This window comes from Balaenoptera ricei, chromosome 18, assembly GCF_028023285.1.
Source record: "Balaenoptera ricei isolate mBalRic1 chromosome 18, mBalRic1.hap2, whole genome shotgun sequence".
Taxonomy (NCBI): Eukaryota; Metazoa; Chordata; class Mammalia; order Artiodactyla; family Balaenopteridae; genus Balaenoptera; species Balaenoptera ricei.
In genome coordinates this window covers 9,729,831-9,752,555 of record NC_082656.1, presented here as the reverse complement: position 1 = coordinate 9,752,555, position 22,725 = coordinate 9,729,831, and the positions used below count along the sequence as shown (strand labels likewise).

The window sequence follows — 22,725 nt, the reverse complement described above, 5'->3', positions numbered from 1 at the left end:
TGACAGACAAAACTCTAACAGTATTTAATGGTTATGAAAATTGAAAAAGGCAATAGGTCTAAGTAGAAAGCTACATGTTCTAGGAAATTATAAGTATTTGGAGATGACATAAAGGGATTCCTTCTAGATAAGTTCCGTGTTTTTATTTGCAGATAAAGAACTTAACCCAGTAACAAGTCTTGCAAACAAAAGGATTACTGACTAGTTGAGGGACATTGTGAATAATGAGGAAAAGAGTTAATAATACTCTTACCTAGTGAGTAGTCTACAGATGAGGATAGGACAGCAGTTTACTGCCTTGCCACCTAGAAAGACAGGTTATCAAAGGTTATTACATGTAAGTCATCATTCCCTCCTCTGAATACAAAGAATTGAGCTGTGTGGCATCTAATACATAGCAGTTTCTGATTCTTGACAGATGGTCCCTATTAAATCAGTCTCTGGACAAAGGTGGTGTCGGTGAGCTAATTCTGTTCATTCATTAACTCCATCATTCCTTCCCACATTTATTGAACTAATCGACTTTTATTGAACAATATTTTGCATGGGACACTGGGCTAAATACTCAAAACAGAACAAAACAAAACAGCCATGGCTTCTGTTTTCCCCTCTAGCACCAGGCCCACCTGTCAAGATTGGTTCCTGGTCATCCAAATTAATATTTTCCTTCCCAGGCTGAAATTTTCAGCAGCGTTGTTCAATATTAAATATTAAATGGAGATGCTATAGAACAATATAATAATTGCTCTATTAATTCAGAAAGGGGCAAGTTGAATTAGAGAAAAGACTGGATTATAGACTATGTAAAAAGAAAATCAGTTTAATTCCAGCACCTGAATTACGATATTCAGAATTGCAGAATTCTTCCATCCATACAAGAGTCTTTAAAATATGTGTTTTAATCAGTAGTTTTAGTTTATTGGTAAATTTACCTGCCAATGATTTCTTTGGATTATAGACCTTAGAAGATTCTTGAAAAAAAGTTTATTCTTCTAATTCGTTAAATACTTTGGATAGGTTAATAATGCGCTAATTTACGTAGCAGAGCAAGTCTCTCTTTATAGACCGGCACTATCCAATAGAGTAGCCATTGCCCACATGTAGCTACTTACAGTGTACAGTCCAAATTGAGCACAAGATGTGCGCTTCATGTACAACACACACCAGACTTCTAAGACTTAGTAGCCCAAAAAAGTATGTAAAACTCTCGATCATTTTTACATTGATTGCATACTGAAATTATAATATTTTGGATATGTTGGGAAAAATAAAATACTGTATAGTATCAAGCTTTATTTTCTATGCCTTTTATTTTTTTAATGTGACTACTAGAAAATTTAAAATATGTGGCTTGCATTATATCTCTGTTGGATGGCATTATAATAAATAATAAAAAGAAATGTTTCCAAGGCATTAGTAGATTCTAATTACTATCTGTGGAAGTCCAAAAATAAAATGAAAAATGTCCTTAAATGAATATGAAAAACCATCCTTCCAAACTAAAGCAAAATTAATGGGGCATAAGTGCACAACCCACCCCACCTCTCCTCCCCCTCCCACTCCCCAACCCCAGGTTCAAAGGAAGGAACCTGGAATGTACAGCAAACACAAATATGGCAGAAATTAGCCCAGAGGCCTTGAGGACCACGGCTTACCACTTAATGCCGCTGCAGAGCTGGCCCCAAAAGGTATTGAGATGTAGGACTTCCAAGGGAATGGTCTCTATATTTTAAAAAATATATGTAACATGGTGAAAAACTCAGAATTCATGAAAGTAAAGCGTCAATGGAAGAAGTAATGCCCTGAGAAGCCAGTTAAGAAATGAGGATTCCATCCCCAATGGACCAGAAAGCCCTTCTAGCACCTCCTGCTGCCTCCCGGTTCCCAGCCTCATCTGAGCGGCGCCCCGCCCACTCCCCCTTCCCGCTTGAGGCGAGCCACCGACCTCCCCCCTAAGGTCTACGGGGACTCAAAGTTAGCGTGATGCTCACCTGATAACTTTGCTGAATGATGCTGAAGTGTCATTTCTCTTTGGTTCTTTGGCGTCTCCTGTCTCTTTCAGTGTCTGAAATTCCCTCTCAGCTCAAACATAGGGATTAGCTTGGGGCACCCTCCCCGCCCCTACCGTCTTCCAGCCTCGAACTTCACTCCTGCTTTCAGATCCCTTTCTTCACCACTCAGATCATATTCTAGGTGGTTTAATCAACCCGAAAGAAAAAAATAATTAAGAAATTTATCTAGTTATTTGGTGATGTAAGAAAAAGTTTCAGGCAGATTTATTACAATTCTTTATCAAGGGACAGAATTACTTCTCTCCACACTCAAGGAAATTAAATGCTGTAGCAAGAAAATTAGTTTTAAACAAAATCCATTATTTAACGGTAATTAACAATAAGAAACTAGTCCAACAAATAGGAATCATTAAATAAGTTATGATAAATTCATATAGTGGAATTACTCTACAGCTATCAAAAATCATGCCTTTGAAGACTGACAAAGGAAATGCACACAATGAAAATTAATAAAGACACATAACTATTTACAATATGATCTGACTCTATGTAAAATAAAATACATACACTATGTTAATAGTGGCTACCTCAAGGCAGTGAAATTACAGGTAATTTTTTTCTTTATATACTGTTTCTGTGTCTTTAAATTTTTTACAATGAGCATATATTACTATTATAATCAGAAAAATATATACATAAAATAAACTATTATTCTCTAGTTTGCGATTTTAACAATAAGTCCAATTTTTAAGAGTACCACCAAAAGCTTATCTTTCATGGAAAAAAATCATACCACCTCTAAAGATGATACATGATACAGTACAGTTGTTTTTTTTTTTTATTCACTAGAACCCTGTGTCAGCAAGATTAGTTATGCCAGACATGATATTGATTTATCTTGCCTGATATAATTTTGGCTTATCTGTAAAACAAACATTAGGATAATCCCCAACTCCAGTGCAACAGACTTCCCTGTCTGAAAATCAGCAAGACTTATTTAAGGGGCTTTGAAGGATAAGACCTAATTAGCCCTTTCTAAAAATCCATAGCATGTTTCTGTATAAAAGTTCAAAGCAAAACTCATTCAAAGCTAGCTCCACAGAAGTAGCAGCAAAAATATAAAATGGACCTCAGCAATTACAGAAACAAATCTTCCAGGGTTATTAGACCAAATGCTTTTGAACCTACTAAGAATTTTTAAAACTCAATTCAAAGAAATTTTGGCATTATTCTAAAGAACAGAAAGTGGAGTCACTCCTCATAAAATAAGTTATTATTTCGTTCTTATCCTCTCAGAAAAGGTCACCTCATTCATTCCAAGGTCTGCTCTAAATAAAAGAGTTTATAATAAAATTAATCACAATGTTGCTCATAACAAGTACTTTTTCCTCCTTTCCGCCCCCTCCAACCACTGTAGTATAATGCATTTCACAGTCAGTTTATGCTTCTTTAAGGGCCTAATATTGCATAATTCATGCATATTTTTCTGCACACATTTAGTGAAAGTCCATGTGTGCAGGCCCTCGACAGGGACACAAAGCCCTCAAGGACCTGGAGTTTAGAGAGTGCCTCGAAATATAAAAAAATATATTTCATACTTACATAAAATATAGAGTTCTGTCATTTGTTCTGCTAAGCCTATCATTAACCAGATATGTAAATTAATATAACAGTATTTGATAGAAACACTGCTTTAAAAGGAACATTCCAGCCTAGGGCCCTTTGTCTTCTGTTCTATATTCTGCCGTCTTCTTTTTCAAGGGAAACTTGGTTCAGCAGAGACCATTAGGCCTATCATGGCAGTTAAGATATGGTTACTTGGGACTTAACTTTTGATTCCAATACTTGCAATATGACTTCACGATAAACATTGCATATAGCAATGGACACAGACAAACAATATTCTTAATCTTGTCATTCAATTTCTGTAAAAATGTTACAGAATGGTTCCCATTTCTCATGCTTTTGTTATAGAATGTGCTGCAGAAATGATAGCCCCTGCCAGCATTTTTTTTAACACCCCCCTGCCAAAAAGAACAAATCCAGGCACTATTCATATTATTCAGTATTTTACAATCACTTATGCTCATTTCAAAAGCTCTGTCAAATGCCACAAAAAGGTCTTCTAGAAGTCAGATATATGAAATCTACAGTTTCACAACACTGAGAAGTACAAATGGTTAACAGCTGCTGTGTGTGTACAATTATTTCAAATAAGTGAATAAGAAAAATATCAAGACTATTTGTAACTTCTTCTGCCTCTCTTAGAGTAGTAAAAAATAAGAGAAAGAGAAATAATAAAAGCAAAAAATAGAAAAGCTATGAAAGCCAGTAAAGACTTTCGGGTATGAAAAAAGCTGCACTCTGTACACAGGGTGAATTCTTCTGGACAAAATCTTCCCAGAGTTTTGGGACCTGGGAAGCCATTGTTGTCAATAATTTTCCTGTAATGTTTCATGGATGGTTTGGGCTCAAACTGATTTGCAGCATAACGATACAGGCCAAACTTCGGAGCTGTGCGATCATTAAATGAATAAGCAAAGTATCCACAAAGATTGATACCATCCAATATATAGGCTAGAAAAACAAAAGGACAGGAGAAAAGTTATGAAAATATTTTGCACACAACACTTTGCTTTTACACAGCCCTGGCGCATCAGCAAAAATGTCAATACCATTTAATAAAGCTTCAGATTTAATTAGATTTAATCAGAAAAGCCTTCTTTTATCCGAAGACAAAGAGGTACATTTAACATAGTAGGTTTTACATAATTAAGCCTACTATGATGCACTTGGGTTAAATCGTTAAGTACGTGAAGCAGTCAAGGCTGCTGTGAAGCCATCTGATATGGAGGACAAGATAGTCCAGGGTTTATTCCACCCAGAGTAGGTGCGAGGGATATTCCATCTTCCTCTTTTAGCCAAACTCCTTTATCTCTGGGGAAAATACTAGCTAGCACTTGGACTTTTTCAGTGTGTCAAGGAATAGATAGCACTTTCTCTGCAGGTGATAGTGTGTGTATATGTTTGAGAGTTTCTATCAGGTATCAGGCTCTCTCTCAGGTGACTTAACCCTCAAGAGACCGCTGTTTCGGGGACTCCTTACCTTTCAGAGCTTCGTTTACATAATTCTTCATGTAATACACCCTCAGATTGTCTTCGGCTGCGTGCGGATCATCGTCGATGCCGTTGGAGATTATATACATGGGGAGGTCTCCGTACTTGGACTTCAGCCAGTTCAGTACCTTGCGTAACCCCCAGGGCACCACGGCCACCTGACTTGGGGAGTTGAGCCAGGTGATGTCGGTCATTTCTTGCACTGCCAGGTAATCATTATATTTTACTGGATCTTCTTTTTCCCAGTCTACAAGGATGGTGGTGTAATGGCTTAAAGCCAAAAAGTCAAAGGAACCCCGGATTAGCTTTTTTTCCTCGTCAGTGAAATAAGGCAGGAGGAAATTGTTTCTCTGGTTCAGCCAGGCCCTCATCACGCGTGGATAATCCCCGGAGCCGAAAATGGGCTCGGCCAGCCAGCCAATGTCAAATTGCAAAACTCGCTCGGCCACTTCTTGGTCTTTTGGAGAGAGAGGGCAGGCTGGTTCTATCCAATCCGCCTGCAGGGCGATGGATATTTTACCCTTCTGAGAGCGCCTAAACTTCTCATCGTACACGCGCCAGGCCAACGCGTGGGCCTTCAGGAGGTGGTGCCCCGCGCTATACGTCATGTTCCGCGTGGACGGCTCGTTCATTGTGATCCAGAACTTGACGTGGTGGCCGAGGTCTCGAAAGCACAGGCTGGCGTACTCCGCAAAAGCCAGGGCGGTGTGAGGGTTCTCCCAGGCGCCGTGCCGGGCCAGGGGTGGCGGCAGCCCCTGGTGCGGGGCGGCGGGGCGCCACAGGGCCACCACCGGGGTGATGTTGGCGCGCACGAGCTCGCTGGCCACGCAGCGATAGTAGCGCAGGACCGTGCGGTTGACCTGGGACTGGTTCCCCAGCGGCAGGATCAGCGCCCAGTCCAGGGAGAAGTGGAAATGCGACACATGCATTTCCTGGAGTAAGGCGATCTGGGGCCGGATAGCGGCGAAGTCAACGCAATAGGATTTCCTCTTCTTGGTCACAACCCCGTCCACCTTAATAAGCCTTTTACTGTGGTGGACATCCCACAGGTAAACGCTGGGGTCGGTAAACTGAGACAGAGTGGTGTCCACCTGGCAGGAGGAGAGTAACCGTTAGCCTCACCTGGACGGTCCTGGAAAGTCATTCAATGCAGTTTTTTTGACAAAACCAGCCAGCAAAATAGGTAAAAACAGAAACCTTCCTAGCTGAATTTTTAAACTATTTTTTCATAAATAGGAAGTTCTTGGAGAAGAAAATATTCCCCTTTGATGGGTGCACATTTGTTTTACCCATAGTTCTCTGTAACTCTGGAACTGTTACTTTAATGTTAAAAAAAAATCTGAATTTTCGGGGTCACGTCAGATGACAAACAATAATCCTCACACACCTCTGGTCTGCGTTAAGCAAGTAGAGTATTTTGGACGTTTTTCTTTTAGTGTAAGAAATCACTGATGATACGAGACTTTCAAATTAAAAAAAAAAAAAAAACTAGACAAAAAAATAATAAAGCTTAAAACCTGAGAGTCAGAAAATGAAATGATATTTAAGATTAAATTGTGCTTCTTAAAATCACGTTCTAAATGGAGGTTTGCTCTAGGTGAAGGACATGGAAAATAAGCATAACGGTTGCCTTTTATTGGCATTAGTGTCCATAACAGAATTTAGCAAACTCATTCTGACTGATGGTAGAAAGTGATAGAGAATGTGGAAAACAATTCTGTCATCCACCCATAATGAGATATTTTAACATAACTTTTTAAAAATTTCTAAATTATTTTTCTGTGACGATCATGACAATAATGGTTCTCAATCTCTGATTTACAAGCCTTCAAAATGAAAACATGTATTTAGGAAAGTGGACAAATTGCAAAATCAAAATCACAAAATCCTTCCTCCACGTGCCAACCATGGCAGGAATGGAAACTGACAGTTCATCCCAAGGACCCGCCACCAAAGCCAGTTTTCTCCTCAGAAATAATCCTGTTAGAATTGGTTCCTCGGTTTGACCCTCTATATAAAAGCTGGGGTCAAACTCCGGTTTTGAATCTCTGGCAGAGGTTTCCTTGCATTTTTCAGGCCTGTTGCAAATGAGCTTCTGTTTCTCTAGAGGGGTCAGTGCTGTGCTTATAAAGGAAAGTAATAAAATACAGCCGTGTCAGAGGGAAATTGCTTTTTCTGGAGAATTGTCCCTTGTAGATCACCCACACATGCATTTCCTCTAATGCTGTGGGAATGCTGTCAGAAGTATTTTTCCACTGTGATGCACCCACAAATCATGTTTCCTCAGCTTTGCAAGAGAAAATATTTGCATACTCTTTGGAAGTGAAAGTGTTCATAGCTTGAAGGAATTATTTGGATTATTTTTACAGAGCTCTGAGTTGACAAAATTCGTAACTTTTCTACCATAATTGTTCCAGAACAACAGCTTTTATTCAGTCCATCTGAAAACAAACATGAGAGACTAGGGTATAATTTCTATTTATACTCTATTTCTTAAAAATACAGGACATTTATAAATGGGTGTTCAGGCAAAATTCTATATAATCTCCACCGATGTATTGACTTATTTCTTAATAAAAAAAAAGAAATAATAAAGCTGAACCTTTCAGAAGGTTATAATGTATGTATTCAGTATATTATGGAAGAAATGTTCCCCTAACAGTGGCCAATGTTAAAAAAGCTCTACGTCCCCAGTACATAGCAGGTTTTGTATTTATGAGCTATGAGCATTAGTGGTTATGGGAAAACAAACCTCTTGGCTGGGAAATTAGGCCCAAGGACAATGACAATCTATGTGAACAAGCCTAAGATCAGACTTCAGACAGGTGGTGTTAATGAGATGTTATTTTTAAAGCTTTTCAGGTGAAATGCATGCCTCATTCATACTGGGAGTTTGAAATACTAGCCAGGAGTGAAAAGATAAATTTCAATGGTTTGAAATTCACTTATACGTAGAGAATGTACTTGAGGACATGGGGAGGGGGAAGGGTAAGCTGGGATGAAGTGAGAGAGTGGCATGGACATATATACACTACCAAATGTAAAACAGATAGCTAGTGGGAAGCAGCCACATAGCACAGGGAGATCAGCTCGTGCTTTGTGACCACCTAGAGGGGTGGGATAGGGAGGGTGGGAGGGAGATGCAAGAGGGAGGAGATATGGAGATATGTGTATATGTATAGCTGATTCACTTCGTTATAAAGCAGAAACTAACACACCATTGTAAAGAAATTATACTCCAATAAAGATGTTTAAAAAAAAAAAAGTATTGCCAGCTAAAGACACCATGATGGGTCTTGCTGTTTTTCTCACCAGCCTGTGTATTTGAACGGAGGTAGGCACCTAAGTGTATTTGTCTCACTATTCCCTGATCTGAGCATAGTGGTAGGTACTTAATAAATATCGATTGAACGACAAAAAAAATAAAGTAAAATAAAATTTTAAAAAAATACACTTTTAATGCATTAAAAGTATGAGACCTGCTTGTAAATTAAAACTTACCCATACACTCATCAGAACTGCCCTAACAAAAAACTTGTTTTTACTTTGTCAGTTAGGAAGTTAGCTTGGGAAGAGAGCCGCCACAGTAGTACAATGCTCCAGGTGAAAAGCAGAAAGAATAAAAGAGCAGTTGCAGCCTTTTCCCACTAGAGAGCTTCTAGAGGAGCTGCGGTCTGCAGAGGGTCTGTGTCTGGCTGGGTCAGCAGGGAGCGGGCCAGGCGGCTCGGCTAGGTGAAGGTAGCAGGGGCCCTGAGCTGTGCAGCCTGAGGGCAAAGCTCCAGGGCTGATGAGTGGCTGGCATTGGATCAAAGTCTAAACAACTGCCTCTAGGGAGCAGAAAAAGGAATTCTCTCCCTATCTCCCTTCCTCTTCGCTGCCTGCCGTACTTGTCGCCTCTGATCAGAGTTCTCTCTGGAAGAAGTAACATGTACTCTTAAAACGTCCTCACCACTGACCAGTTCCCAAGGCAGACACAGTCCCTGGATGGGAACAAAGCAGGAGTGAAAGGGCTCCCCACAAATGTCCCCACTGCTCCCTGAGTTCATACCATCTGCACAGAAACACTGGCGGAGCCTTCTCTTCTCAAAAGACAAAGCTGGGAATTACCCGCCCTGGCTGGGCTGCTGTCAGAGATGGGACAGAGCACGAGCCCTCAGTGACTAGGGTCCCAGGGCCCAGCAAGAAGCAGGGCTCAGAAGAAGGTCAAGAGGTAGAGAAAGGACCAGGGACCAACCAGGATGCACTAGGGAGTGGCCTTCCCCCTTTCCTTCCCTCCTCCTTCCCTCCTCCATCACTAGCACCACTTCTGCCGCTTCAGATCCTACTTGAACCCCCACTGTGGATCCCACTGCAGGAGAAATTAGGATGGGGAGGTTCCAAATAGCAGTGGGCTGAGGGAGAAGGGGAGATGGAGGAGGGAGGAAAACCCGGAGCCAGGAAGACAAGCTACTGGGCTCAGATATCCTTGCAAACACAGCGTTCCTTGGATGCCTTTTTTTTTTTTTAACATCTTTATTGGAGTATAACTGCTTTCCAATGGTGTGTTAGTTTCTGCTATATCACAGAGTGAATCAGCTATACATACACATATATCCCCATATCCCTTCCCTCTTGCGTCTCCCTCCCACCCTCCCTATCCCACCCCTCTAGGTGGTCACAAAGCACCAAGCTGATTTCCCTGTGCTATGTGGCTGCTTCCCACTAGCTATCTATTTTACATTTGGTAGTGTATATATGTCCATGCCACTCTCTCACTTTGTCCCAGCTTACTCTTCCCCCTCCCTGTGTCCTCCTTGGATGCCTTTTAAATGTAAGGAAGGGACTGAAGTCGAGACTGTCCCTAAAACTAACTGGAGGTCTGAATAAGATGTAAGAATAATACAACTCGGCAAAAAAAGTATTAAGGATGGTGTTGATTTAAAAAAATTTTTTCTTAATTATTTATTTATTTGGTTGCACGGTGGCAGGTGGGCTCCTTAGTTGCGGCTCGCCGGCTCCACAGTTGTGGCAGGCGAACTCTTAGTTGCGGCATGCATGTGGGATCTAGTTCCCTGACCAGGGATGGAACCTGGGCCCCCTGCATTGGGAGCATGGAGTCTTAACCACTGCGCCACCAGGTGTTGATTTATTCCCCCATATATCAAAGATTTCAATTTTATATTTACCAAAACAACAGCAACCCGTTTCAACTAGAAGGCCTTCCCTCAGATCCAAGCATTCTTCCAAATACCTCTTTCGAACTGAAAGGTAACAGAATATGCTGCCCCAAAATATGACTGTAGGTGTTCAGGGCATGCCACCCCAAAAATGCCCCGTCAGTATATTGATAATTTTGAGCTGCAGGTACTTGAAAAATAGCAAATGCAAGGGAAAGGCTTTCTCTGAACTCTTATCTGCCTAGAGACAGATCCTCCAAAAGGAACTCAAAAGGATTGTCATAAATCCCTTTGTGGGAGTTTCACCAAGCAGGGAAGATTTATCACAGGAGAGGATATTCAAAGCCAACATCACATGCAGGCAAACTTTGTCACACAAACTATCATAGCGCCCATCTATTCTTTTAAGGGCCCATTCATCTTTCCTAAAAATCATGTACTTTCCCCCTTTTCCTATTAAGATGGTACTTAAGCCTGAGCTCTAAGCCACCTTGGGGAGTTACTCATCTTCCTCAGAGCATCTCCCATGTACACACGAGGTAAACATACTAATAAACTTCTGTTTGTTCTTCTCATGTTAATCTATCTCTTATTACAGGGGTCTCAGTTAAGAACTCAGAAGGGTAGAGGGAAAGTTATTTTTCCTCCCCAGCAGAACAAGTGAATTGGCTAGAAGCACCCAACATGCTAAACCCTTTGCTTGTCTGTGGATACTAAACTTTGTCTCCGTCTTGGTCTCTATTTTCACACACGGACTCTGTTCAGCAACACCTCCACTCCCTCCCCACCCTGCTCACTTACCACCATGCTCTGTTCACACTGTCAAACTATTTGCGACCCATCATTTTTCTTCAGTAGACTCCTTTGAAAGTAGGGGTCGTATCTTACTCATCTTAGTGTGTACTCCCCTCAACCGAGCCCCCTCCCCCCAGCAATTAACACAGGGCTTTGTACACACTAAGCATCCAGTAAGTGCTCACTAAAGTATTCAAACTCTAGAAAACAGATTCTTTTAAAGTTGGAAAAATTAAAAATAATATTGAGGGCTAACTACATAGCAGATGCTCAATAAATCTTGGTTGACCATTTTGAAGAACTTCCTTACCACTGCAATTCAAAAACTGTTGCTCGAAATGGCATTCCGATCAGTGAATCACTGAGCAAGGGTTTTTCTTTCTGGAGGTATTTCCACAAGCTTGGGGTTTCCACAGTTATGGCTCAGGAGGGCTCTGCCTAATGCTCCTGCTTCAATCTCAGCAGCTCCACCGAGATCTCAGATAATGTGGAGTTCTGTTTTATATCTTGTTTATGGAAGAACTCAACAACTACTTTAAAAGGGGTTGAAAACCATGGTATTAAAAGAGAGTGTTTTATCTTTCACTATCCTATCAGATCTTAAAGATGGATATATTTTTAATCTGTTCCCCTTGGAGCTGATTTAAAGTGAAAGATGAAGCTAGAAAGATTTTTGGAGAGAAGAGTGCAGCGTTCCAAATGGTGCCTTTAATGTGCTCACTAAGGAACCATGTTTGGCCTGAGGAATGGACAATGTGCCATGACAACCTAATAAGGAAGTACTACTTACTAGTGATAGGGCTTGGTGAGACTGCGGATTGGTTTTGTCAGCTGACTTACTTGAATGTAGTTGTCAACAATTCCCCAAGCAAAGTCACAGGGAAATGTCCCTTCTAGGGGTTGATTTTCAGGTAAAGGAGGGAAGCCATTTTTCTCTATCAGCTTCTGGTAGAACAAGGCTGAAGACTTCGGCAACAACTTCTTATCCTGGCTTAGAAAGTCGACGTAGAAGAGTCCACGTCTGATGCTGTAGCCTCTGTGCCACTCGAAGCCATCCATGAGGGACCACGCTGTGTACCCAATGACATCCACCCCGTCCAGCCTGATGGCTGCAAAGGAAAGAGGACAAGAGCAACGTGACCCTGTGATGGGCACTCGTCTCATGATTCAAGAGCATTTGAGGGTTTTGCTGCTTCAGTAAGTATAATGCTTATTGTTTGGTAAACTGATGACCCTTCTCACTGATGAAAGTCTCTAAGAGAACCTAGATAACTCTACAAATATTAGTAAATGTCTTCACAAATAGGCTTATCTCCAGTATGTTTTTATCTGAATTTCCCTTATTTCTAGTGGGTGCTCTTTGGGCCAAGATATCTTGTTCTACTTTCTATCCTAAGCACCTATCTTTGTGCCTGATGCAGTAAATGAATTAAGTCTTCAAAGGCATGGACTACTTACTCTTTTCTTCAGAAAATATTGATGTTCCTTTTTTTTTTTTTAATACAAAGTGTTTTATTCAGTACAAGCAATCTGAACCGAAAAATGTGTACAGGGATCTAGATATCTTGGGATTTACTTAATCTTTAATATAATCTAAAAAATCTAGAGTACTAACTCTGAAAGTCTAGTAATTTTAAACATTATAACCCAGTTTCTCATTTACGAAACGAGTTTAAAAAATTAATTCAAGTTCCTCAAGGTCCCAAATGAGAAAGGTGTTACCTAAATGCATTCCTACTATTGCCAAAATGAATTTCTACATTCTGATTAAAAACTATAAATTCACAGTTTATTAAGATCATCTTAAAGATTGTTTTTCCAGTGGATTCTGGAAGGAAATTAGGATTTTTATCCACAATCCTACCTTTTAAGGTTTCCATTATGAATTTTTTGAGGTAATACATATATTTGGCATCATCTCTCTTGGTGGTCCCTGAAACAAACCAGCCATTTTCCACAATAAATATTTGAGGGTGGTTATACTCAAGGTCAATCCAGGAAAGGAGTTGCCTCAGGCTGGGAGATTCCAACTGACGGAACTTCATCTGAGGGTCCAACAGTTGAAAACTCAAGGTTGGTCCAAAGGAAAGAGCAAAAAAGTCGGCTGTTCCCTTGATGAACTTTTTCTCAGATTCAGTAAAATCAGGCAGAAGAGATGAAAGGTTATTCTTCATGCTCTCAGGATAGTCCCCATCAATAAATATGGGTTTGGCAAACCAGCCTAGGACAAAGTCAAGAGATTTCTGACATTCTTTGATGCTATGTTCAGTCATTCTTCGAGGACTGATCCAGTGGGAGCTCAGGGCAATGGACACCTGGCCTCCCTGAGTGGGGCGGAAAGAAGTATTGTAGAGATGCCAGATTTTGGCATGAGCCTATAAAGAGAAAAACCACGGTGAATTTATCTCTGATTGTGAGCAGAAATGCATGTATTTGAATCCCCATTTCTAGTTGTATCTGTTTCTCATCAAGTCTAACCTAATGACTAACCCCACAATGTAAAAGTCACCTGGAACCAATAAATAATTCCAGAGGTAAGTCAGCCCACAGTGAGCTGCAACCATAACTGGAATCATTTCCACTGTTTTTCAGCAGCCAGTGGAAAAATGTGAATTTCTTGTGTTGAATATGTACTTATTATTCATACTTTGAAAAGTTAATGAAATAAGAATTTGTTATAATATCTTACTACTTAAATGACTTTGGATTATGTACTTTTTAATTAATAGCCTTCGTGAAAAGAGCCAATCCCGCATCTGTGATTACACCAGGAATTTCTAAATAGGATTATATTTTTTTATCCTAAGAGACCAGGAGTTTTCAAGTTGACTTAAATTGTTGGAGTCCATTTAATATTTTGTATTCATGTCTCATAACAAAAATTCTAACACATGTTCTCACAATCTTTGTTCTTCTCTAAGAAGAATCAGCGCAATAAAGAACCAACTCCGATATCTAATCTTGGCCCACCATCCAGTACTCTGGGACACGGCTGGCTTCCTGCCAACCCCCGCAGGGTACAAGATACAAGTCAAGAGCAAAAACACCTAAATGCAGCTCTGAAGAGATCAGATGTCCACAGTGAGTCAGCAACTCAGCTGGGGGTTTCCTACAGCAATGAAATGGGCTTTGCTTCCATTAAATCAACTTCAGACTCCCATAAAATCTTGCTGACTTCTGATATCTTATTTTCATTTGTCTCCTCTCTATTTACAAAGAATAGTGTTTTTTTTTCCTCCCTTACTTGAATTAGGTTTTTCTTTACTTTTGAATTCCTGATTTACTCCCCCTGTTTTTCTCCAAATGCAAAAGCTGTTTATCAGCCTTTTGCTCTCCTAATATAGTCTCTTGGAAAATTCCATTCTAATTCTCTGTTTGACTCACATTCTCCCAATGATTGTGCCAGTTTTCATTCCACTCCCTGGGCCTGAAGAAGCTCTTGCACTCCTATGCCAAACATCCTCTTCCTTGTTCCTTAATATTCTGCTCTTGGTTCATTTCAGTGCAGGTGTCCAAGAATGGCCTCATCACCATTCTTACGAGTTCAGCCAAATATTTCAATGGAATCAAATAGTGCATGTCTTTCATTTTTAGTTTCTTAGTAAACATCTACTATGTTTCATTTCACGGAATGTGTTTTTTTCATGACCTAAAGCAGCTATCTACATGCTAGGAAGGAAATGGAGAATAAAATATTGATCATAAGAATAGTGGCCTTTGCCCATGTGATTCAAGAAACTGGGGCTTGATTGTGCTATGCTGCTGGATTTGTGATGTGCCCCACCCTTCTCTATCTTCCTCACCTTCACCACCCTATCTCTCCCTTCCCCATTGACAAGCGATCTCACCAGTTAACAGTTAAACGGAAAAGAAAAGGGGAAATCCAGGCTGTAGTACTCACGAGGTTAGACTAGAGGACTTTCCTAATTTGGCTGATTTGAAGCCTGCGGATAGTCATGACCTAACCCTAACAGACATACCTCTACAGGACAAGCACTAAGATGGGGGAGTCAGGAGGCCAGGGAGAAGTGGGAGCAACCAAGAACTTCCTGATATGGGTCAGTTTTGCAGGTAGCTGAAGTCAGAGCCATACAGTAGAACTGTCTACAATCACAGGCCACTCTTCTAACCTTGAGTACTTCGACATGGCTCAGAGGAGGTCTGGCAAGGAAACGAATGACCTTGGCTATAGGGAAGTGCACACGTGGTGTTTGATATCAGATAAAATTCCTGCTCCATCACTTTTTTGTGTGTGCCTTTGACCACATAACTTAACCAGGGCAGGTAAAACTAACTTTCCTGTCTCTCACAGGGCTGTAATGAGGGTTAAATGAGACACTTTACACAAAACACCTAACAGAGTTTCTACATGGTAGGGTCTCCATGAATGCTTATTCCTTCTCTCCCTGAAGGCTCAACAGAACAAAAAGAAAAACACAGCAGGTAAAGGAAACGCCACCTGCTAAGGAATTCAGCCGTAGCATCGATGTGATATAGTGATACGACCTGGAGTTTGGATTAGAAGAATCTCAAGTTTGGATTCCAAATCCTCTGTTACCAGTGTGAGCCTCAGGTACTTCTTTGAACAAATGGGAATAGCATCTATTCTCCTTCAGGGACATTGCAAGGATTAAATATGATATAAGTGAAAGTGTTTTTCAAGTGGTCAATTATTTTAGAGAAGTACAGTATAAATTTGTAGCACTGGAAAGTGTGATGATTAGTTTTATGTGTCGACTGACTGGACTGAGGGACCCCCCACATGGCTGGTAAAGCATTTGTCAAGAGTTTAACTAAGCTACTTCATGGTGTTCTGCCTCGGCATCCATTTTGTTTAACTATGTGTCCTACAGGGAACTTAAACTGACACTAGACCCTCATGCAAGCGCATGCCCTGCCTAGATAGCAGCCCACAATCACAAACAAATGTAAGTTCCTGAGATGACTTCCCCAATAGCCCCTGTGATCAACAGGTCTCCCCTGCCTCCCAGAATCTATATGTCTTATGCACCCCCTTACATAAGACCCCTGTGGGGCTTACCAAAACCCCTCTTTTGGCTTGAATTGACCAATCCGGCCCAGGAACCCCAAAGCACTCACACATGGACCCTATTAAAGGCATGAGTCTGGGGTTCTGTCTCTCTCCCTTCTCTCTGTGCTCTCCCTTAACCACCCCATGTGGTCCCTTAAGGCACGCTACGTACTTCCTCCAGGACCTGTGAGTGACAGACTTCTCTGCTTCAATTTCTCTTTTTTAATTTTTTTAATTTTAATTTTAATTTTTGGCTGCGTTGGGTCTTCGTTGCTGCTCACAGGCTTTTCTCTAGCTGCGGCGAGTTGGGGCTACTCTTCGTTGTGGCACACGGGCTTCTCATTGCGATGGCTTCTCTTGTTGCAGAGCATGGGCTGTACATGTGCAGGCTTCAGTAGTTGTGGCACGTGGGCTCAGCAGCTGTGGCTCGCGGGCTCTTAAGCGCAGGCTCAGTAGTTGTGGTGCAGGGGCTTAGTTGCTCCGTGGCTTGTGGGATCTTCCCAGCCAGGGATCGAACCCATGTCCCCTGCAATGGCAGGTGGATTCTTAACCACTGCGTCACCAGGGAAGTCCCCTTAATTTCTCTTTGATCAATTATTAAACCAAGGCTCATCTCGGGCACACTGTGCTCCACTTAACAAACGCTAAGGGTTTTTCTGGAAGAGATTAGCGTTTGAATTAGTCAACTGAGTAAAAAAGATTGCTCTCTCCAATACGGCGGTGGGCATCATCCAATCCAATGAGGGCCTAAAGGGAAGGAAGGGTGAACTTGCTCTCTGACCGAGCTGGGACATCCATCTTCTCCTGCCTTTGGATGTTGGCACTCCTGGTTCTCAGACCTTTGGACTCAGACCAGGACTTTCACCATTGCCTCCCCTGGTCCGCGGGCCTTCAGGTTTGTACTTGAACTACGCCACTGGGTTTCCTGAACCTCCAGCTTGCACACAACAGACTGTGGGACTTCTCAGTCTCCATAACCACATGAGCCAATCCCTCCTAGTAAATCTCTTTCCGTATAACTCTGTATATCCTGTCGGTTCTGTTTCTCTGGAGGACTTTGACGCACGTGGAAAGCATCTTAGATATCATCTGGCTTAACCACACACCCCACTTCAAAACGCCTCACTGGATCTGCTGTTTGACTGCTCTCCATGGAAGTCTAATTGGTGGTCATCCCATGTGTGGCATCTTCTCCAGGAAGTTCCCTGCCCCACTCCCACCCCGACCTGCCACACTGAGCCCTTATATCACTTACTTCTCTGACATCACTTACTGCAGGTGATGACGCCTCCCTCCCAGCTATGCTCCTTGAGGAGTCCCTCAGGCCCTCCCTGGAACACGAAGGCCCCATTGTCTGTTACACTGAACTGAACTCCGCTTCATCACCTCCTCATGAGTTCATTCCATTTTCTGATGGTAGATGTGAGTAATCAAATACTATGATGCTAGGTTTACAAAAGTCACCATTTAGGATGTTGCAACCACTTAGGATGATTAATAGGGAGATGGTTATGTACGGTTTTGCATTGCCTTCTAATTATTCCAAGTATGTTAATCTTGTAAGGTTGTTATCTTAAGACTGAGAATTTTAAAAGCTATTGACAAGGACTCTGGGAAACAATTAAGGGTATAAGCAAGAATGGTCATCTAAATACTATTTCTAATAGCAAAATATTGAAAACAACTGAAATGTCCACTATTCAAATACATTTACACCCATATATGCATGTTTTAATACATTATGGTATGACTAAAGATATACTACTATTCAAACACTATAAATAATATAGAAGAATGTCTATTAACATGTGAAAAATGTTTCTAAAATACTAACTGAACAAAAAAGCAGGTTACAAAGCAATAAGCAGAATTTAATAGCATTTTTATTAAACAAAAATATGTACATTAAGATCTGGAAGGATTTATAACTGGAAGGTTTTGTGGGTGGTATAATTGTCCTCATTGTGCTTATCTATATATTTTTTTCATTTCCTACCATACACATGTATTGCTTTAGAGGGAAGAAAAAACCCTTAAAATCAAAAAAGGAAATAACCCAAGGCAGGCCCTGCTTGAACTGTTCAGGATGGTTAGTTGAAAGCCTTGATTTAATTAACCCCTGCCTCATTGTTCTCTAACCTGCCCTACGGGCTCTGCCTCAAATCCCAAATCCTAGGCACACTGAATCCTATGTGAAATTCTGAAATCCCCTAGGCTTCCCTGCTTTAATAGGTGCAGGTCTCTCATGTTTTACCTACTCCCAGTCCCTCCAGCCTCACCCCCCTTCAAAACTCAGCCCAGACATCACCATCTCCAGGAAGTCTTCCCTGACATCTTCCCTCTCCCCACCCTTAAATGTCCATTCCATGTGTCTCCACAGCTGGCCTCTATCAAAGACCTGAACCATATTATATTGAATTTAAGTGTCTAGATTGTAGGTCTTCTGAAGGCATTGGCTAGGTCTCTTATCTCTCTATTCTCAGATTCTAGCAAAATGTCTGGTGCAGAGTAAGTATTCAATAAACAGATACGGAGGAGTGAAGACTGGCAGTAAGAATCAGATCAAAGAGTCTGGGACAGAAGCAAACATGTTTCTGAGCCAGAGCAGACAAACTCTCATAAGATACCCTGATTGTACTTTATTTCTGATACCTTGAGAGACAGAGAACTTACAGCCCATACCATCAAAAAAATAAATTAGAAGGAATTTGGCATGGTAGGCCTCTGAGAATAATACTGTATTGTTTCAAGATGCACTAAAAATCCAATCTGGGGCATAAGACATTCTCCTCACTTCCTTCTGGTATGTGATATCCTCCTTACTTCCTTCCCAGCCTCAATATGTATTTTGAAATCTAGGGTCTGAAAAATCTAGAAAAAATGGATCTCATATTTCTTTCTACCAATTAGTATCACCAATTTTGGAAGTCACCAATTTCTAATTTTAGTATTAGAAAATACTAAAAGATGAATAAAAACAAAAACACAATATACCAAAACTTATGGGGTGCAGCAAAAGCAGTGTTCAGAGGAAATTTTATAGCTGTAAATAACTATATTAAAGAAGGAAGTTCTCAAATCAATAACTTAACTTTTCTCCTTAAGGTAACAGAAAAAGAAGAGCAAACTAAACCCACACTTAGCAGGATACAGGAATTAATAAAGATTAGAGTAGATATAAACAAAACAGAGAATAGAAAAATAATAGAATCACCAAAATCTAAAGTTTATCCTTTGAAAAGATCAACAAAATTGACAAACCTTTAGCTAGACTGACTAAGAAACAAACAGAGAAGACTCAAATTACTAAAATCAGAAATGAAAGTGGGGATATTACTATTGATCTTTTCTATTTCTATAATAAAAGAATTATAAGCAAATACTATGAAAAAGTATATGCCAACAAATTACATAACCTAGATGTAATGGACAAATTCCTAGAAACACACAAATTCCCAAAAAGTGGCTCAAGAAAAAATAAAAAATCTGAACAGATGTATAAATAAGAGATTGAATCAGTAATCAAAAACTGCTCAACTAAGAAAAACCCAGGGCCAGTGGCTGCAATGATAAATTGTGCCAAACATTTAAAGAAAAATTAACACCAAACCTTCTCAAGTTCTTCAAAAGATAGAAGAGAAAGGAATACTTCCTAACTCACTCTATGAAGCCAGCATTGCATTACCATAATACCAAAGCCAGATAAGGACATCACAAGAAAAAAAAAAAAGCTACAGACCAATAGACCTTATGGATATAGATACAAAAAAACTCAACAAAATACTGACAAAACAATTCCAGCAGCATACTAAAAGGAGTATATACCATGATCAAGTAGGATTTATCCCAGGAATGCAAGGATGGTTCAACATATGAAAATCAATCAATGCAATACATCACATTAATGGAATGAAGAAGGGGAAACCCCATATGATCATCTCAGTGAATGCAGAAAAGGCATTTGACAAAATCCAAACGTATTTCATGACAAAAACACTAAAAAAACAGGAATAAAAGGGAACTATTGTGATGTGATAGGGGCATTTCTGAAACACCCACAGTTAGCATCATACTCAATTGGTGAAAGACTTTCCTAAGATCAGGATCAAGACAGAAACAGTGCATTGCAAGTTCTAATCAGAGTAACTAGGCAAGGGGGGAAAAAAAAGGAAAGAAGTCGTAAAGAAGTAAAACTATCTCTATTCACCAATGATGTGATTCTACATAATTCTTTTGTGCTAAAGAATTCACACACAAAAAAAATTATTAGAGCTAATAAGTGAATTCAGCAAATTGCAGGATATGATATCAACATTCAAAAATCAGTTGTATTTCTATACAATATCAATGAATAATCCAAAGAGGAAATTTAGAAAATAATTCCATTTATAATAGATACAAAAAGAATAAAATACTTAGAAATAAACTTAACCACTCTCACAACTTTTATTTACACTGTACTGGAGGTCCTAGCCAGTGTAGTAAGGCAAATCAAAGAAATGAAGTCATGTTGATTGGAAAGAAGAGAAAATAACTCATGCATATAAAACACGATTAACTATATAGAAACCCTAAGGAATCTAAAAAAAAAACCTAATTAGAACTAATAAGTGAATTTAGCAAGTTACCAGAGCACACTGTCAAGATACAAAACTCAATTGTATTTTAATATATGAGCAACAAGCATTTGGAAAATAAATTTTAAATACAATACCACTTCCAATAGCACTGAAACCATAAAATACTTAGGAATAATTTCACAAAAGATGTGCAAATCTACTACACAAAACAGTACTAAAAGAAATTAAAGAAGACCTAAATAAATGGAAAGAAATACCATTTTTTATTAATTTTTATTGGAGTATGGTTGCTTTACAATGTTGTTTTAGCCTCCACTGCACAACAAAATGAACCAGCCAGACACATACAGATATCCCCTCCCTTTTAGACTTCCCTCTCATTTAAGTTACCACAGTGCATTAGGTAGAGTTCCCTGTGCTATGTTCAGTATATTCCCATCAGTTGTCTATTTTATACATAGTATCAATAATGTATATGTGAGAGAGATACCATTTTTATGGATTGTAAGACTCAACCTTGTTAAGTTATCCATTCTCCCCGAGTTGATCTCTAGGTTCAACACCATCCCATCCAAAATCCCAACACAATTTTTGTGGAAATTAATAAGTTGATTCTAAAATGTATATGATAATTCAAAGCACCTAGAACAGTTAAAATACTCTGCAAAAGGAAGAACAAAGTTGAAGCATAATAGTCAATACAGTGTGATATTGGCATAAGGATAGACAAATAGATCAAAGGAGAAGAATAGAGACTTTTTAAAGCCCATGGCCAGTTGATTTCCAACAAATGTACCAAGGCACTTATATGGCAAACGGAAAGACTTTTCAACAAATTCTCCTGCAACAATTGTGAAAATATATGGAGAAAAATGAACTCAACCTTACACTGTGCATAAAAATTCATATGAGATAATTCATAGATCCAAATGTAAAAGCTAAAACTATAAAGCTTGTGGAACAAAACACAGCCTCTTGATTTTGGAGTAGGAAAAGATTTCTTAGAACACAGAAGTATTAATTAAAATAAATTAATTAAAAGAAAAAAATTGATAAATTGGACATCATCAAGATTGAAATCTGCTCATCAAAAGTTAACAAAAAGAAAAGACAAAACACTGAGGGGAAATATTAAAATTATGTATATGACAAAAGAGTTATATCCAAGTAAATACACTATTCCCACCAATCAATAATAAAAAAGAAACCACCCCCCTCCCCACCATGAACAAAAAATTTGAACAGACATTTCACTAGAGCATCCACACCAATGCTCGATAAGCACATGGAAAGGTGCTCAACACCAATATCAACAGGGAAATACAAACTAAAACCACAACAGTCACTCAGACTGTTCTAAATCTGTACTCTTATTAGCTGTGTGACTTTGGACACATAATCTAACTCTCTGTGCCTCTGTTTCCTCATCTGGAAAATAGGGAGAACAATAGCATCTTATGTTCACATCTTTATGACGATTGAATAAGTCAATATATGGAAAGCACTTAGAATTGTGACTGGCCATTTATGTTTATTATTCAGGTGTGGTGGTAATGTCATTTGATTTATGATTTTTTAAAAGATGACTGGCTGTCGTGTGGTGAACAGACTCTAGGAGGGCAAGATGGCAGCAAGAAGACCAGTTAGGGAGCTGTTGCAATGGTCCAGGCAAAAGATGAGGTTGGTTTGGACCAAAGGAGATAGTGAGAAGGGGCCAGATTTAGGCTATCACTGAAGGTGGAATCAATAGAACTTGCTGGTGAACTGGATGTTACATATGACTTGTGAGGGGAAGAATCAAGGACAACAGAGAAAGCAAAAAATAAGGGACTGGGGAAGGGAAGCGATCAAGTTCTGTTTAGGTCATGGGTTTGACATCCCAATGAAGATGCCTGGTTGGAAGCTGGGTAACTGAGTCTGAAGTTGGAAAAGACATGGACGGTATTAAGCATTCAAATGTATTTCAGAGGTGATATTGAATGGGTCACTTTTTTTTTTAATCATTCTTTAGATTTTTTAAAAAATTGAAATGG

At 39.8% G+C, this 22,725-nt stretch overlaps 1 protein-coding gene across 15 annotated transcripts in view; it reads right to left on the bottom strand.

Annotated features, from left to right (window-relative positions):
• The window catches only part of KL (klotho), a 110,058-nt gene that overhangs the window by 61,043 nt on the left and 26,290 nt on the right, over positions 1–22,725 (bottom strand). For 14 of the 15 annotated variants that reach the window (XR_009498835.1, XR_009498838.1, XR_009498844.1 and 11 more), the window contains exons 2-7: positions 12,945–13,455; positions 11,921–12,189; positions 5,119–6,220; positions 1,992–2,189; positions 1,656–1,722; positions 254–305 (exon numbers count right to left, since the gene is read on the bottom strand). Coding sequence is in view for 1 of the 15 variants with exons in the window: in XM_059903380.1 (XP_059759363.1) it covers positions 4,252–4,589; positions 5,119–6,220; positions 11,921–12,189; positions 12,945–13,455 (2,220 nt within the window). In the remaining 14 variants the exon portion in view is untranslated. Of the gene's footprint in view, positions 1–253; positions 306–1,655; positions 1,723–1,991; positions 2,190–2,836; positions 4,590–5,118; positions 6,221–11,920; positions 12,190–12,944; positions 13,456–22,725 lie in introns of those variants that run through there. The other variant, XM_059903380.1, reaches the window with a different exon arrangement.